General features: G+C 37.5%; 1 protein-coding gene and 1 long non-coding RNA gene across 5 annotated transcripts in view; one reads left to right on the top strand and one right to left on the bottom strand.

Annotated features, from left to right (window-relative positions):
• LCLAT1 (lysocardiolipin acyltransferase 1) overlaps positions 1 to 17,288 on the top strand; it is a 190,445-nt gene that overhangs the window by 104,072 nt on the left and 69,085 nt on the right. For all 4 annotated transcript variants that reach the window (XM_061211331.1, XM_061211334.1, XM_061211332.1 and 1 more), the window contains one exon: positions 4,090 to 4,206. In XM_061211331.1, the coding sequence (XP_061067314.1) occupies positions 4,090 to 4,206 (117 nt within the window). The remainder of the gene's footprint in view (positions 1 to 4,089; positions 4,207 to 17,288) is intronic.
• Positions 1 to 17,288, bottom strand: part of LOC133105340 (uncharacterized) — a 171,250-nt gene that overhangs the window by 48,067 nt on the left and 105,895 nt on the right. The window lies entirely within an intron of this gene.

Here is a 17,288-nt window from a genome sequence, read left to right on the forward strand (position 1 = left end):
ATAGTATGGAGAGATCCCTGTGAACTTGTCTTCTAAATCCTCAATACTAGATCGAGGCAACTAAGAGCTACCAAGAAGGACAATCCTTAGAACCTGAGAAGAGAACATGTAAATGAAAAATCTAATTCACTCTGTGGACATAGTAATTTATGGAACCCAATACCCCAAAAAAGAGTGCAAGATGGAAAATACAAATTACACAACTACTTAAGTAAGTGAATGGGTGACTAAACTGTAATATGTTAATAGAGAAATTAAAGTATTTTGGGAAATATTTACCATTAATACCAAGGAAGAGATCTTTGACTAATGTATGACAGATTGGAACTGAGCTAAATGAAGCATGGCAATTTTTATATACTGGTATGATGTACTAAATTATACTTACTGTATAGTATGTTTGATTTTTATAGTTAAAATTCTAATAGTAGTTGGGTCACAGAGGGTAATACTGAGCGTAATATTGGCTGCATATTGTTTAAGCTTGAAAATATATTGTAAGTTGTAAGTTGACTGATTCCCAGAGCTGAACTATCATTAGGAAATTTTAATGGACAGCCAGCCATATTTACATGTTTTAATCCTTAGAATGTATAATACTTAAATTTGAGTATTGAAATATCATCTGTATTAGAGTATAGAAAGTCATTTACTGAAATGATAGATTTTGTGAATGCCAAAATGTACACTAAAGAGTGGCAACTTTGGAAGTTATTTAGTAATTAAAAGCTAATGGGATAAAAGCTCATGGGTTGCTGTTACTTCGATACATCAGTATTAAAATGTTCATACATTAGACGTTCAGAGTTTATAAAGTAGATATTTAAAACTTTTCAGTCTGTATTTTCAAGTGTCTTTTTTAGGTGATGAACTTAACATCTAGTTGAATATTTTCAGGGTCCAGAGTACTCATTATTACATGATGTAGTTGCATATTTTTAAAGTTAAAACAGTATTTACATTTTAAGGCCAACTTTCAAAAGCCAGACTATTTGCGAGATAGAGGAAATAAATAGACTGATCTTGAAGTTAAAAAAAAAATTTTTTTTTAAACAGTATTTTACAAATAGTTTTGAGTTGGGATATGATTTTTTTTTTTTAAGTAGGCTAGCAAAATACCTTTGGTTTGAAAACGTATCTGTTAACCCAAAGGTGTTTTTAGCTACCACAGTTAACTTTAAACTTGGGTTTTTAAGCCCGAAGAGAATGTTTTATAATCCTCTTTAAGTTGTGAATCCAGCTTGTTTGCACATTTTCAAATTAGTACGTTTAAATGTAACTTTATTTTCACATATTATTGTTGTTTATAACTTTTTTTTTTGCTTATGCAAGTAATATATGTTATTTTGGGGAAATTTATAAACATAGAAGGGAGCACAAATATTACTCTAATCCCACTGCCCATAAAGAAGCACTATTCTAATTTTGCTCCATTGTTTCTGGGTCATTTGGTCACACGTGCACATGCGCGCACACACACGTATACATACACACATCCATAGGCATATATATGTGCACACATACACGTAATTTTAAAATTGGAAAACCAGAATTACACTTTTCTTTGTACTTAATATTGTAATCTCTCACATCATTAGTCAAGGTTGTCCAGAAAAACAGAACCGTGTGTGTATGTGTGCACGTGTGTGTGTAGAGAGGGGGTGGGGAGAGAAAAAGAGAGAAAGGGTGGGGGGGTGGCAAATTTATTTTAAGGAATTGGCTTACATGATTCTGGAGGGTGGCAAGTCGGAAATATACAGGGTATGTCAACAGGCTGCGACCCCAGGGAAGAGTTGCAGTTTGAGTCCAAAGGCAGTCTGTTGGCAGAATTCTTTTTTGCTTGAGGAGATTAGTCTTTTTCTCTTAAGACCTTCAACTGATTGGATGAGGCCCACCCACATTATGCAGGATAGTCTGCTTTACTCAAAGTCTACTGATTTAAATATTAATCTCATCAAAAAACACCTTCACAGAAACATCTAGAATAATGTTTGACCAATATCTGGGTACTTTGGCCTAGTCAATTTGACACATAAAATTAAAAATCACAGTTGGTATATTATGATTTTCTGTTTTGTTTTACTGGTTTAGAAAGGAAAGCTTTTCTAGGTTTTAACAATTATATAATATTACATGCAATTAAACACCCTTGTATGTAAAACTTATTCATTTAATAAATATATGAGTGCCTGGAGCTTTATATACAAAAAAGTCTCTTCATGAGACTTTTCATGAAGCTTACTTTCTAATGAGGAAAAACATTAAAAACTAATAATACTAATATGCCTGGTATTCATAAATGCTGTACAGAAAAGCAAGATAAGGAGAGAGAGAGAGAGGGAGAGAGAGTAATAAAAGATGGGGACGTAGGGTGCTGTTTTATATAAGGTGGTTTGAGGAGGCCCCTTAAGTTCTTATTTAAGGAGAGACTAAATGAACAAAGCAGAAAGTCATGCAGATGTCTGGGTAGAAGGCATTCTGGGTAGCAGGAAGAATGATTGCACAGACTCTGAGGTGGGACTATGCCTGGCTGGTTTGAGAATATCCGAGCAGCCAGTAGTCTCACTGGAGTGGTAGGCGTGCTGGCATTGGAGTGTTACAGGGAGCAGGCTAACGAGATAGGAGGCTGTGGTGAGAAAGTGGGATGCTAGTCTGTCAGTCCTAATAATCACAGTCTGGGGGTGGGCAGATAAAGTGGGGATGGAGGGGAAAATCTGCATCTCTGATCTGTGATTCTTTCTTTCTTCCCACATTGTGCCTGTGCCTTTTAGAACTACTTCCACCTGTATTCACATTCTACAACAGCATTCAGTTTTATCTTCAGATCCCCCAAGTCTGTGACCAACTGGAAGAGCAAACTGAAGAGTAGTTAACTACTCTTCTTTGTGGTGTCTCTGGGATTCCTCATCCCATGTAAGGTCCTGCCAGTTGTCTATAAAATACTGTTCTGTAGTCCCATGCCCAGAATATTTCCCTCAAATGAATGTCAGAGGAGCTTATTACTTTTCTTGTTTAGAGTTTTTACTTTTGACTTGCTGGAGATCTGTTTAATTTTTTGACTCAATTTATAGGAGTGTTCTTTGAATATTTTAGTGTCGTTGAATCCATCTATAGTTTTTTGAGATTTTGAGGATTCTGTGGTCTTAAATTTACTCCTCGGAAAGTAGTATTTTTACATATAGGTTTTTTCCTGGTGACTTGGAATGGTCTATAAATTTCAGGATGCCGCTGAGGATTGCAGGTTCTAACGTCTACTGTCATCAGAAGGTATTTCATGATCTCCCTCAGCAGCTAAGGCCAAATTTCTGAACACTTTACTTTTTCCAAATATAATTGCTGAATAATGGGTTTGGTTCTTCTTGGAACTTATAAAGTTACCTCACGGAATGGAAAAAGAAGTTTTTGCCAACAGTTGGAACATATACTTGACTCAGTAACTATATTCAGCCAAACCATGTTCAGATGTTTGTACATGGTGTGCTAATCATGTGCCCATTCTGTCGTGGAGTGGTGTTGGTTAGTAATATTAGTGTGCTCTGTGCCTGAGCAAGGCAGATATTTCACTTTGCACTGAAGCCCTAAATTATTGGGTTAAAAAAATGTTGATCTGATATATTTGGCAAATTGTTAGTTATGTCTTCTGGATGTCTAGATCCTTATGTTTTATTACTATTTTAGTTTTACTTTATTTCATCTTTATATTTTAGTATTTCAATTTTTATTATGTAATGACTATTTTATGAAAATTTTAGTTATTAGTATTTTATCTGTATTTCAGTTTTCATTGTATATTGACTATTTTATGAAATCTCTTAAAGAATTTTAAGGATTTGAATATTAATTTATAAACTGTCATAAAACATCTATTAATACCTTATTATAAAATTTCCGAAATTCCAATAAGTAGGTAACTCTAGGATCTTTGTTAGGGATTTACTAAAGTATTTCTATCTTATCATTTGATTCAGTATGTTATATTAATTACAGAAAAATTAACTGCCATTTTTATCAAAGAAATTCTGCACCATTTCCTTACCTCACTTATCTTCCTTTATTTTATGGCTTCTAATGGCCTATTGTTTTGTTTAGAAAATAGCACGGCTCGAAGTAATGAATTTGCTGAAAAGAATGGACTTCAGAAATATGAATATGTCTTACATCCAAGAACTACAGGCTTTACTTTTGTAGTAGACCGTCTAAGAGAAGGTAAGCACCCATCTCAAAGTGTACTTTTTTATATAAGTGGCAGAAATTGCTAAACTTCACATATAACTCTGTAGAATTTACAAAGCACTTTTTCATACTTTATCTCAAGAAATGAGATACTGTATTTTTATGCTAACTTGACCCCATACGCTAAAATGTTTTATTATGTATTCTTTAGAAATATAAAAGAATCTTTGTCACAAACAAAACATTTTTTCTCCTTTTTTGGAATAGACAGAAAATAATACATACAGGTAGACCATCATTCCATTTTTAAATGCTTCTCAAAGCAGCAAAACTGTCTTGAAAGTATCTTATCACTTATAATATAGTTATTTATAACTTAAAAAATATTTTTACATTCATTATTCCACTCACTGCAACGAGTGATTCCGGTTGGTAGGAAGGCAAGTACTGCTATCTCTATTTTGTTGTTAAATAGAAGTGGCATCCAAGGTCGTTCGTAAATTTCCATAGATCACGGATGGAACCTCGTTCTTCTGCTTCCTACTTTGTGGCTCACACTACCCCCTCCCCACCCCCACATCCTCTAGAGCCGTGTCTGTTGAAGGGCATCTGGAGCCAAGGTGATTGCACTGGCCATGTCACACCCATTTAAATGTTTACATTTTGATATTTTTATGAAAAAAAAACCAATTGGACATTTTGTTATAGCTGCATATGTAAATATTTATATTCATACACACATGTATATACAAATGGATAACAGACATATAGATATATATGAAAAAGGAACTGTCCAGAAACATGCTGAAGTGTTATTAATTTTACAAGAACAAGTCAAAGCCCAGAGTCACCTAGCAGAAGAAAAATCTTGTTTGCATGTTTCTGCTCTCCACTCTGATTTCTAGCAAGCCATATTGTATAAAGGTGACATCTGTGACAAATTATCACCTTCATTTGATAATTGCTATGTTGTCATAAAACTGCTTGTGCCTAACATGAAAGGCCTTGAAACATTATATAAGAAAAGGTATAAAGTTCTCACTTCTTACCCTAATTGGCATCACTGTTGTTCCTTTAGGGTTTAATGTACTTTAAGATGTAAAGTAAAGTATAACCTCATTTAGTGAACCCTGCCAAAACGAAGCATCTTTACAACTAAGTACTCATGATATAAAAGAAATGCATAGTCAATCCAAAATCACATTGGTATAGTAAACTAAAAATATTGTCCCTGTTAGTTTGGCTTGCTTTTGGAATTCTGTGGTTATAACTAAACGAAATGGAAACATGGGCTTTATGGTCATATTGTGTGTGAATAGTGAGTGTCCATCTACCCATAGAAGCTCATGGAGAACACAGTTCTTTATGCCTATGGAATAGGACAGGGAGGTACCAAGACATTAAAACAGGGATGCTGCAGCTTTTTGTTTTTTTGTTTTTCTTCCCCAAAACGTGGTACCACTTACTGTGGCATTCAGTTTAGACTCTCCCTTCTCATTCAACAATATGTTTTTTATTTTCTAACAATCTGATATTTTATAGTATTTAATGATTACTTTAAAAGTATTTCTGACATCATGGAACATGCTGTTGGAACACATCTTTTGCTAATAAAGATCTTTTTAATTGCAGGCAGGATAGTTGAGAGATTATTTTATAGTGGATGAGGATATGACTACAGAGCTCTCTGTTCTGAAATCTGGAAAATATTTTAGTAGCAAACTGATTTATAACTTTGGGGAACATGTATTACTTAGTCATCACTCAGAGTACTAGTCAACAACCACAGTATGTCATTTTTCCTGCCAGAAGTGGCAACTGATTTTTCCCCCTTCTCTGTATCAGTAAAGAAAGAAACACAGATGACTCCATTTGCTTCAGCTAAAAAAAGTTAGATGATTCCATTTACTTCAGTTAGAGAAGTAGAATGGGTCCTATACACTATGATAATAATAGAAACAAGAAATATGATGACGGTAATTATAATAGTAACAGCAGCTAACGTTTACTGAGCATTTACTAAGTACCAGGCATTATGCTAAGTGTTCTGTATGTGTAAGGTCAGTTAACCCTCACAACAACTGTCCTGGTAGTTACCAGTATTTAACCTGTAGAGCAAAACTGAAGCAGAAATTGAAGAATCAGCTCAAAGTTATTGGAATATGGTTGGTCTGACTGAATAGCCTGTGTTCTTTCTACTGTAATATGATGCCTCGTATATTTATAGTGTGATTTTAGTTAAAGCACCTTTGTAATAATAGTGAGCTGGATGGTTTTTCTTCAAGGAAAATATTTTAAAAGAAAGAAGAGGCTGAATGGCCAGATCGTGGAGGGATGGGAGTCACAAGGGAAGTGGTTATGATGCTGCCTGAGATGACGGGGAGAGCAGGCACAGTCATCTAGTCAGAGTATCATTTTAGGAAAGAAATCTAAGACTCAGAAAGGGCCCAGCACAACTTCCTGATCTTTTCTGGGATCTGCTTTTGTTTATCAATTAAGTGAAAAAGAAGCTTGCTCTTAAAACAAATGGCCATTATAAATAAATATTCCAATGGAAGCCTGGAGACCACATATTAAAACCAATTACCGAAGAAATGTATGAGGACAAGATGGCAGAGTAGAAGGACTTGAGCTCACCTCCTCTCACTAAAACACCAAAATCATAACTAACTGCTGAACAACCATCAACAAAAAGACTCAGACCTACCAAAAAAGATATTCTACACCCAAAGACAAAGAAGAAGCCACAACAAGAAGGTAGGAGGGGTGCTTTCATGATATAATGAAATCCCATACCCGCCAGGTGGGTAACCCACAAGCTGGAAAATAATTATATCACAGAGGTTCTCCCACAGGAGTGAGAGTTGGGAGCCCTATGTCAGGCTCCCCAGCCTGGGGTATGGCATCAGGAGGAGGAGCCCCCGGAGCATTTGGCTTTGAAGGCCAGCGGGACTTGAGTGCAGGAGCTCCACAGGACTGGGGGAAACAGAGACTCCACTCCTTGAGAGCACACACAAGGTTTCACGTGCACAGGGACCAGGGCAAAGCGGTGACTCCATAAGAGCCTGGGCCAGACCTACCTGTGGGTCTTCGAGGGTCTCCTGGGGAGATGGGGGGTTGGCTGTGGCTCACTGTGGGCAAGGACACTGATGGTGGATGCCCCAGGGAATACTCATCAGCATGAGTTCTCCTGGAGGTTGTCATTTTGGCACTGAGACCTGGCCCCACCCAACAACCTGCAAGCTCCAGTGATTGGATGCCACAGGCCAAACAACCAACAGGGTGAGCCCCACCCATCAGGAGACAGGCTGCCTAAAGTTGTCCTGAGCCAACAGCCACCTGTAAACATACCCCTTGACACGGCCCTGCCCTCCAGAGGGACAAGACCCAGCTCTACACACCAGGAAAGCAGGCACAAGCCCCTGGACTAACCTCATTCACCAGGGGCAGAAACCAGAACCAAGAAGAATTACAGTTCTGCAGCCTGAGGAACGGAGACCACAAACACAGAAAAGTTAGACAAAATGAGGCGGCAGAGAAATATGTTCCAGACAAAGGACTAAGATAAAACCTCAGAAGAACAACCAAATGAAGTGGAGATAGGCGATCTACCTGACAAAGAATTCAGTGTAATGATAGTAAAGAGGATCTGAGATCTCAGAAAAAAGAATGGAGGCACAGCACACAGAGGATACAAAAATGTTTAATAAAGAGCTAGAAGCTTTAAAGAACAAACAGAGATGAACAATATAATAACTGAAATGAAAAATACGCTAGACGGAATCAATAGCAGAATAAATGAGGCAGAAGAATGAATAAGTGAGCCGGAGGACAGATTGGTGGAAACCACTGCTGCAGACAGAATAAAGAAAAAAGAATGAAAAGAAATGAGGACAGTCTCAGAGACCTCTGGGACAACATTAAACACATCAACATTCACATTATAGGGGTCCCAGAAGGAGAAGAGAGAGAGAAAGGGCCTGAGAAAATATTTGAAGCGATAATAGCTGAAAACTTCCCTAACCTGGGAAAGGAAACAGTCACCCGAGTCTAGGAAGTGCAGAGAGCCCATACAGGATAAACCCAAGGAGGAACATGCCAAGACTCATAGTAATCAAACTGACAAAAATTAAAGACAAAGAAAAAAATATTAAAAGCAACAAGAGAAAAGCAATAAATAACATACAAGGGAATTGCCATAAGGTTATCAACTGATTTTTTAGCAGAAACTCTGCAGGCCAGAAGGGAGTGGTATGATATACAATATTTTAAGTGATGAAAGGGAAGAACCTACAACCAAGAATATGCTACTCAGCAAGGCTGTCATTCAGATTTGACAGAGAAATCAAAAGCTTTACAGACAAGCAAAAGCTAAGAGAACTCAGCACCACCAGACCACCTTTGCAACAAATGCTAAAGGAACCTCTCTAGCCAGAAAAGAAAAGGCCACAACTACAAACAAAATTACAAATGAGAAAGCTCACCGGTAAAGGCAAACATACAGTAATGGTAGGAAATCATCCACACACAAATATGATATCAAAACCAGCAATTGTGAGAAGGGGAGAGTATAAGTGCAGGATGTTGGAAATGCATTTGAAATTAAGAGACCAGTAACTTAAAATAATCGTGTGTGTGTGTGTGTGTATACACACACACACATATACATGTGTGTGTATATATATATATAGACTGCTATATCAAAACCTCATGGGAGCCGCAAACCAAAAATCTATAATAGATACACACACAAAAAAGAAAAAGCACCCAAAGACAACACTAAAGATAGTCATCAAATCACAAAAGAAGAAAACAAAAGAGGAAGGGAAGAAAAACCACCCCCAAAAAAGAGAAAACAAATCCAGAACAATTAACAAGATGGCAATAAGAACATACATATCGATAATTACCTTAAATGTAAATGGATTAAATACTCCAACCAAAAGACATAGTCTGGCTGAATGGATACAAAAACAGGACCCATATATATGCTGTCCACAAGAGACCCACTTTAGATCTAGAGACATGTACAGATTGAAAGTGAGGGGATGGAAAAAGGTATTCCATGCAAATGGAAATCAAATGAAAGCTGGAGTAGCAATACTCATATCAGACAAAATAGACTTTAAAATAAAGACTGTTACATGAGACAAGGAAGGACACTACATAATGATCAAGGGATCAATCCGAGAAGAAGATATAACAATTATAAGTATATATGCACCCAACATAGGAGTACCTCCATATGTAAGGCAAATACTAACAGCCATAAAAGGAGAAATCAACAGTAACACAGTAATAGTGGGGGACCTTAACACCCCACTTACATCAATGGACAGATCAGACAGAAAATCAGTAAGAAAATGGACCTTAAATGATACATTAGACCAGATGGACTTAAATGATACAAATTAACTTATTTACAAAACAGAAGAAGACTCAACAGACTTCAAAAACAAACTTATGGTTACCAAAGGGGAAAGGTGGGGGAGGGGGAGGGATAAATTAGGAGGTTGGGATTAACACATACACATGACTATATATGAAATAGATCATTAACAAGGACCTACTGTATAGCACAGGGAACTCTACTCAATAATGTGTAACAACCTATATGGGAAAAGAACCTGAAAAAGAATGGATATATGTATATGTATAACTGAATCACTTTGCTCTACACTTGAAGCTAACACAACATTGTAAATCAACTAAACTCTAATATAAAATAAAAATTAAATTTAAAAAACCCGATTATCATTAGGTAACATCTTCACTGCCCACTCTTGAGTGTAACTGAATTCACTATTTCTGATATTAATAGCACAAGTTCAGGCAGATGAGAAATTCAAGACATCAAGAAGTTAAGGATAAGAAGTCCTAACAGGAAGCACTGAATAAGAGAAAATGCAAAACAAAGAAAGTAGTTTCTGAGCGTCTCTTTAGAATATATTTCACCAAGATTAAGAACATTTAGAAAACACACACTTAACCTGAAATATAACACCCATTATATAACATTATACAGATGTGTTGTTCTTGTAATAATAATGGTAAAAAGTTTTCCCCGAGTACCTTGATTTCCATCATTTTTGTACTTGGTTTTATACTTTTACTAGATCATAACCTTCTTAAGGATATGGATTGTCCTGCCCCTAATAGAGACTAAATCAGTATTAGTTGAGTTTAATATTTTCTTTTGTCTGAAAAGATAAGCACAGTGTCCTACCATCTTCCCAGAGCAATGTATATTACACTGATCAGTATCTGTCATGGAAGATTTATTTCATATGTACCTCTAATCACAGGACATTTCAATATGTGATTATATAACCTTTTTCAGTACTAAGATTAACCCAAACCCAAAAGGAAGTTGCTCACTTAGAGAAAAGAAGGTTTTACATGAGAAAGTTTTGGTTTTGATTTTTAGTTACACAACTTTAAGAAATTTATCACACAATTTAAAAATTTTAACTTAATGCACCAAAATTTAGTTATAGTCATTATCATCTCTGCTGCTGTATTATTTTTAACAGTAGTAGCTTTATTCTTCTTTGATTTTAAACAAGTAATGGTTTGGTCCAGCCATTATTTGGTTCTGTTACATGCTTTGTAAGCCAGTTACTGAATTGTAACCATGCAATAATTACCTTCACCATTAGGCGGCACAAGTGTGCACTTTTTTTTTTTTAATATTTCAGCTTTTTTTTTTTTTTTTAACTTTGGGTTTATTTATTTATTTAATTAATTTATTTATTTATGGCTGTGTTGGGTCTTCGTTTCTGTGCGAGGGCTTTCTCTAGCTGTGGCAAGTGGGGGCCACTCTTCATCGCGGTGCGCGGGCCTCTCATTATCGCGGGCTCTCTTGTTGCGGAGCACAGGCTCCAGACGCGCAGGCTCAGTAATTGTGGCTCATGGGCCCAGCTGCTCCGCGGCATGTGGGATCTTCCCAGACCAGGGCTCGACCCCGTGTCCCCTGCATTGGCAGGCAGATTCTCAACCACTGCGCCACCAGGGAAGCCCCAAGTGTGCACATTTGAGATAACTTGAAATTAGGTTAAAGTAGTTGGGAGTGAGGGGTCAAACACTCCGTGGAATATGACCTTGCCTTCAAGAAGTTTATCATCTTCCTGGATAGATAAGAATAGTACTCATGGAAATATCTAAAAAATAATGTGACAGTATAATTACGTGCCAAGTTTTGTGGTATACAGTATAAAATATTATGCTTAATTACATTACACAATCACAGGTGTGTTCAGTAAAGAGAGATCATGTAGTGTTGAAATACTCAGGTAAGGCTTCTTCAAGAAGCTGAATTTCCCTTGGACCTTAGAGACTATATGTAATTTGGATAGGCAGGAAAAATAAGGATGGCTGAGAACAGGAAAGGAAGAGTACAAGAAAGGGCACAGTGTTTGGTCAGCTAGGCAAAACCAGTCTGATTGAGCTGAAGACCTGGCTGTAAAGTAACAGACAATATTTAAGAAGGTTGTGTTACGCCATTATTGTTGAAGAACTTAATTCCTACCCCCAAAGAGTCATGTTTTTATTTTTTCCATTTCTAGATCAAGTCACTGAAGCAAACAGCTCACTTGGGACAGATCTTACCATTGTGTTCAGTGAAGAAAGTCATGACAGCCTTAATGAAAAATGATAGAAGCCCTATATTCTGTCCATAAAAACAACCATCTAACATTTATCAAGTACCTGCCTTGTGCCAGGCACTGAACTGTTAACATGTTGCTGCCCATGCAGTAAAATTACCCAGGGAGCTTTTAAAAACGTAGATACTCGGGTCCAGGCTCAGACCTGCTGAATCAAAGTCTGGTGGTGGCTCCTGGGCTCATAGCTACCCCACTAGCTACTTTCTTACAGATGACTTAGTTCTCATAACTGTGCTAGGTGGTGGTTTGCCCTGTGCTACACCCGAGGAGACTGGCTCAGTTAACAGCTTGCCCAGGGTCACACAGCTGCTGAGTGGAGGTACCATGATCTAAACTCAGGTCTCTTTGATGGCAAAGCCCATGTTCTTCCTGCTATGTAAGAAGTTAGCAGTTTTTCTATTCCAGATGCTACAAAAATGCCATCTTTGTAGGGGTTTTTTGTCTCTTACCTAGATCTCTCCCTGGTATCCTTGGCTGTACTGTGTATTTTGTTTAAATGGAAAAATAAATCAAGGATTTCCTTTTTGTAAGCACCTCTCCTTTTTTTTTCCTGGTTCCTATATTTACCAGTTCTTCCTTTATTTCTCTAATCCTTAAAACAAAACTCAAACTATCTGTCCTTTCAAATTGTGGTTCTATCTTTTCTTTCTTTTTGCCAACAACTCTCAAAATAGCCTGATGACTTGATTTTCTCAATACTAGCTCTCTTCCTATAAAAAAAAAAAGTTTGGGGCTTCCCTGGTGGCGCAGTGGTTGAGAATCTGCCTGTCAATGCAGGGGACACGGGTTCGAGCCCTGGTCTGGGAAGATCCCACATGCCGCGGAGCAACTGGGCCCGTGAGCCACAATTACTGAGCCTGCGCGTCTGGAGCCTGTGCTCCGCAACAAGAAAGGCCGCGATAATGAGAGGCCCGCGCACCGCGATGAAGAGCGGCCCCCACTTGCCGCAACTAGAGAAAGCCCTCGCACAGAAACGAAGACCCAACACAGCCATAAATAAATAAATTAATTAATTAATTAAAAAAATGTTTTTCTTTATTTAAAAAAAAAAAGTTGGAAAATTAATTACAAAGAAGAAAATGGCACCCACAGTCTTGTCAGGCACTTCTGAAATATCCAGTGCCTTTTGAGTCTTGTGTTTTTCCATGTTTTATTTTAAAAATTGGGCCAAATTCTATTTTGTTTTGTAAAAATGTTTTTCCCAACTTACTATAATGCGCATTTTTTCACCATCCTTACATAATTTTTTATGATACGTTAATGTATGCATGGTGCTTCATCAGATAGAGGTGCCACTATTTATTTAATTAGGCCTCTATTATTAAAAATTAAAATAGTTTCCAGTTTTCCACTCTTATAAATAATGCCAAAGTATGTGTAAATCTCTATTTCCGTAGGATATATTTCCAAATCTAATTACTAAGTCCAGGGTATATTTTTTAAAGTTTTAAAAAAATGTTAGTCTTATGCCCTGCCCCATTTCATTTGGTCACCAATTTCTATGATATTGCCTTGGAAGCATCTCTTAGAGAAACTTCCTATATTTCCGCAATGGCCCCATTCGATGGGATCCCATTACCTCTCCTTTTCACGCTTCCTGGCTTTCTCACTGGAGTGCCTCTTGTTTCTTCTTTGCTAATCCATATTGCACACAGCTAACAGTCAGTCTTCATAAAGTACAACTCTAATGTAATTGTGTGTATGTTTATTTGTTCAGAAAATGCTTCTTGGGCACATACGTTATTTGACTTGCTGAGATACTGCCAGTACCAAGACACACCTAATTCCCTTCAGTATCATCAAGTTTAGGAAACATTAAAATGCATTATCATAAGACATATGAATAGAAAGTAACTTAAGCACATAAAGAAAGGCTAGTCTTTTTTTACTTAAAGTGACACTGAAGAGGTGGCACATGAGCTGAGAATTAAAGAATAATTAGGCATTTTCCAGGGACAAAAGACATTTAAATATGTGCATTACTTCCATATTCCTTGGTGAAGACTTTATAATATGGTTCCAATCTACTTTTTAAATTTTACCACTAATGCAGTATGAGCCAACCTATTTGAATTAATGGACTATTCCTGACTGTGCCTTATGCTTTCTGAATTTTGCCTCTGGTTACATCTGTCCAGGCTAAAACCTGCAAGGCTTTGCTCTTTTCTTTAATCTCCAAATGCTATTTTTCCTTTAATAATCTTCTCCTAAGAGTCCATTCTCATTTCCCCCAGCTGGCAGACATCTGGACTGAATATCTTTTTCTTCTCTAATAGGACTTAGCACAGATCTTACATTAATAGCCATTTTAATATATTTTATCTCTTACCTTCCTAAAAGGACAGCAACAGCCATGTCACCTAAACCATTAAGAACAAAGATTTTATTTCTAAATCTAATGAATACCTTTCCATTCTTATTTTCCTCTTAGCAACATTTGGCACTGTTGATTCTTCTTGAAATACGCTCTCCCTTTGGCTTGTCATTTTTTCCTACTTCTCTGGCCACTTCTCAAGACTTTTTTGCAGGTTCTTCAGTCCTCTCTATGTTCCTCATAAGACTCTCCCAGGCTCCTTTGTTCTCTCACTCCACATATTCTCCCTGGGACATGTCATTCAGGTTGGTGGCTCAAATGATCATCTATGTGCTCATGACTCCTAATTCTAAACCCTTGGTCCAAAAGCCCTTTCTTACTTGAGAGCCATATATGCGATTTTTGCCACTTGGAGGTTCTGCAGGCACTTCATTATGTTCAGAATTGAATTTGTCATTCCCCCTAAATTGCTTTTCCTCCTATATTCCTCACACCACAGAGTCATTATCATCATTGTCAATCAAGCCTTCTTCTAAATGAATGTGACAGCACACTCAATTAGGCACTCAGGCCCTGGAGTCAAAAGACCTGGGTTAGAATCCTGGCTTCACTAGGACTAGGAGTGTGGCTGGTTAGATTCCTTTCCCTCATTAAACCTCATTTTCATCTTCTGTAAAATAGGAGTAATAATAGTGCTTACTTTCTATGATTTTATAGGACTCTTCTGAGGATTCAGTATAGTCAGGCACAGAAAGCACTTAGCACAGGGCCTGGAAAATAGCAAGCACTCAATAAATGTTACAGTGCAAATCTGATTGTGTCAGCGCCCGGCAAACCCTTCTGGGTTTCACAGTGCTCCAAGGTTAAATCTACTTCTTTAACATGATTTGCCAGGCCCTCTGTGACCTGGTCCTTGCTTACCTCTCTGGCCTATCTGCCATCTCCTTAGTTACACCATTTGTCCCAGACATACTGAACTGCTTTCCTTCCCCAGAGTGTACTGTACTCTGAGCCTTCCCCACTATAGCAGAACTTCTCCTACTCGGCCTGGAGGTCGCAGCTTAGATAATAGTTCATTTGGGAAGCCTTCCCAGCTATCTTAGACTTCTGTGTTCCCTATGTGAATGCTTTTCCTACTATATTTGCCCTATATAAATGTTTTTCCTATGGTATTATCACTTGTTTAATTATCCATTTTGTCCATAACTCTCAGTTTCCTGACCATAAGCATCGTCAGGTCCACTAACAGTTTTTATCCTAGCCTTCAGCAGAGACCTGGCGTATAAAAGATGCTCTTTAAATTTTTTGAACCAATCAGCTGCTTGGTTGCTGTAATTTTATACCCTGCTATGTTCCAATGAAGATTTAAAGTGGCAAACATAATTATGTATGTTACGATAACAGCAGCACCATGGCATAAGAAAAAAAAATTAAGGTAAAGGGACAATAAAGGGATGAATTTAATAGACAAGTTATATGTTACAAGGTTATTGTATACATAAGACATATGTTCTAAGCTCTATATTCCTATAAAATATGGGTCTATAAATTGGCCCTGAGCTTTCTGGCACCTTCTATATAAGGGAACTGAATGATATCATTGACAAGGGCCATAAGATTAAAGCAAACCACATGCTCAGAAAAAGCATGACCATTTCTGAAGGACTTGAGAGAAAGATCTTTGGTTCCTCACAGAGGACATTGTGCACTATCGTGCCCAGCAGCCTCACAGCATCTTTAATGTTAAATGTTCCACATAGCAGCAGAGTGCTTGCCCACATGGGCTAATGGCAGAAGGAGAAAGAGTAGTTCAGTAAAAACAGCCTCATAAGAGCTCAAAACATTGTCTTAACTCTAAAGGTATGCAGAGACTGCATGTCCTTTAAATCATTCTCCACAAATGGTATTTTACTCACTGAGCTTTGGATGAGAATTGGTTTGTACAGATTTTGGTTACTCTTCATAAAGCATCTGTTGTGCAGATATTTTGTATCACGAGTTAAGTACAGGTCCAAGGGCTTTACTCATAGGTGGAAATGGGTATAGGCTTCTCTTAGGGAAGTTGAGCCTGCTGAGATTTTACTCAGGAACTGAAGGTGACTTTACCTCTGAACTGAGGGTGGCCAGTGTGGCCTGCAGAAAACAATTGAGATTCATGTGTTTTTGTTTGCAGTACTTAACAGCATGGTCAACAGACCACTGCCCAAAGCTCAGTCCCTGTCTGTGTGGCCTTTCTCATCTTGTTTCTGGCTGTAACTCCATGTCCTCTCTTTGTTCTAGCCAGGTCGAACATGCTTTTCTCATGCTATTCCTTTTCCTGAACTGTTCCCAATCATCTGGGTAGCTCCTGTTGGTCCTTCAAGACAGTTCAAATGCCTTTTACATTTCAGACAATCTCCTGACCAGGTTATTAGGGTTCTTTCTTCTTACTCTCGTCATACTCCAGGCGTTTGTCAATCACTTTTTTCATATTTTCTATAATCAATGATTTTTTTTTTTTTTTGTCCTTCTCTCACTTGGACTCTGAGCTCCTTTAGGGTAGATACTGTGTTTTGTTGATTTTTATATCTGAGGTCCTAGGGTCATGAGTATTACAGGTACTCAGTATAGGTTTGTACAAATTTTGTAGCTGCTGTTTTCAGCATCTCACACACATGCACTTGTGATTAGTAATGCCCCCTACCACCTTCAGTATCCACTGTAGGATACATGTAAGGCTGATTTTTTTTTTCCCCCCAGATTATCTATACTATTAGAAGGGACATGCAGAAGCATATTATTTGCAACTTACATGAACAAGCTCTTGGCATTTGATCATGTAAAAATCAGTATGGAATTGTGGTTCTTAAATGTTTCCCGGTTTATTAGTATTTCTACTCAACGAGTTTCAGCTTCTGAGATAGTCCTGAGAAGACAGTCATTGCAGCCTTGTGCCTCTCTGTACCACTTGACTTCAGTAGGAGAAAAATCTTGTTCTGGGGGTATGTACTATTTCTCTAACACCGGCCAGCTATAATAAATGCCGACTAGTGTGAAAAGTAGGCCTCAGTGATGAGTTCATGTCTTATGGCACCATTAATAAAAATTCTCAAAATATATATTCTCCAATTGGTTAGGTTACCATTTTTACAAATGAG

This window comes from Eubalaena glacialis, chromosome 14, assembly GCF_028564815.1.
Source record: "Eubalaena glacialis isolate mEubGla1 chromosome 14, mEubGla1.1.hap2.+ XY, whole genome shotgun sequence".
Classification (NCBI taxonomy): Eukaryota; Metazoa; Chordata; class Mammalia; order Artiodactyla; family Balaenidae; genus Eubalaena; species Eubalaena glacialis.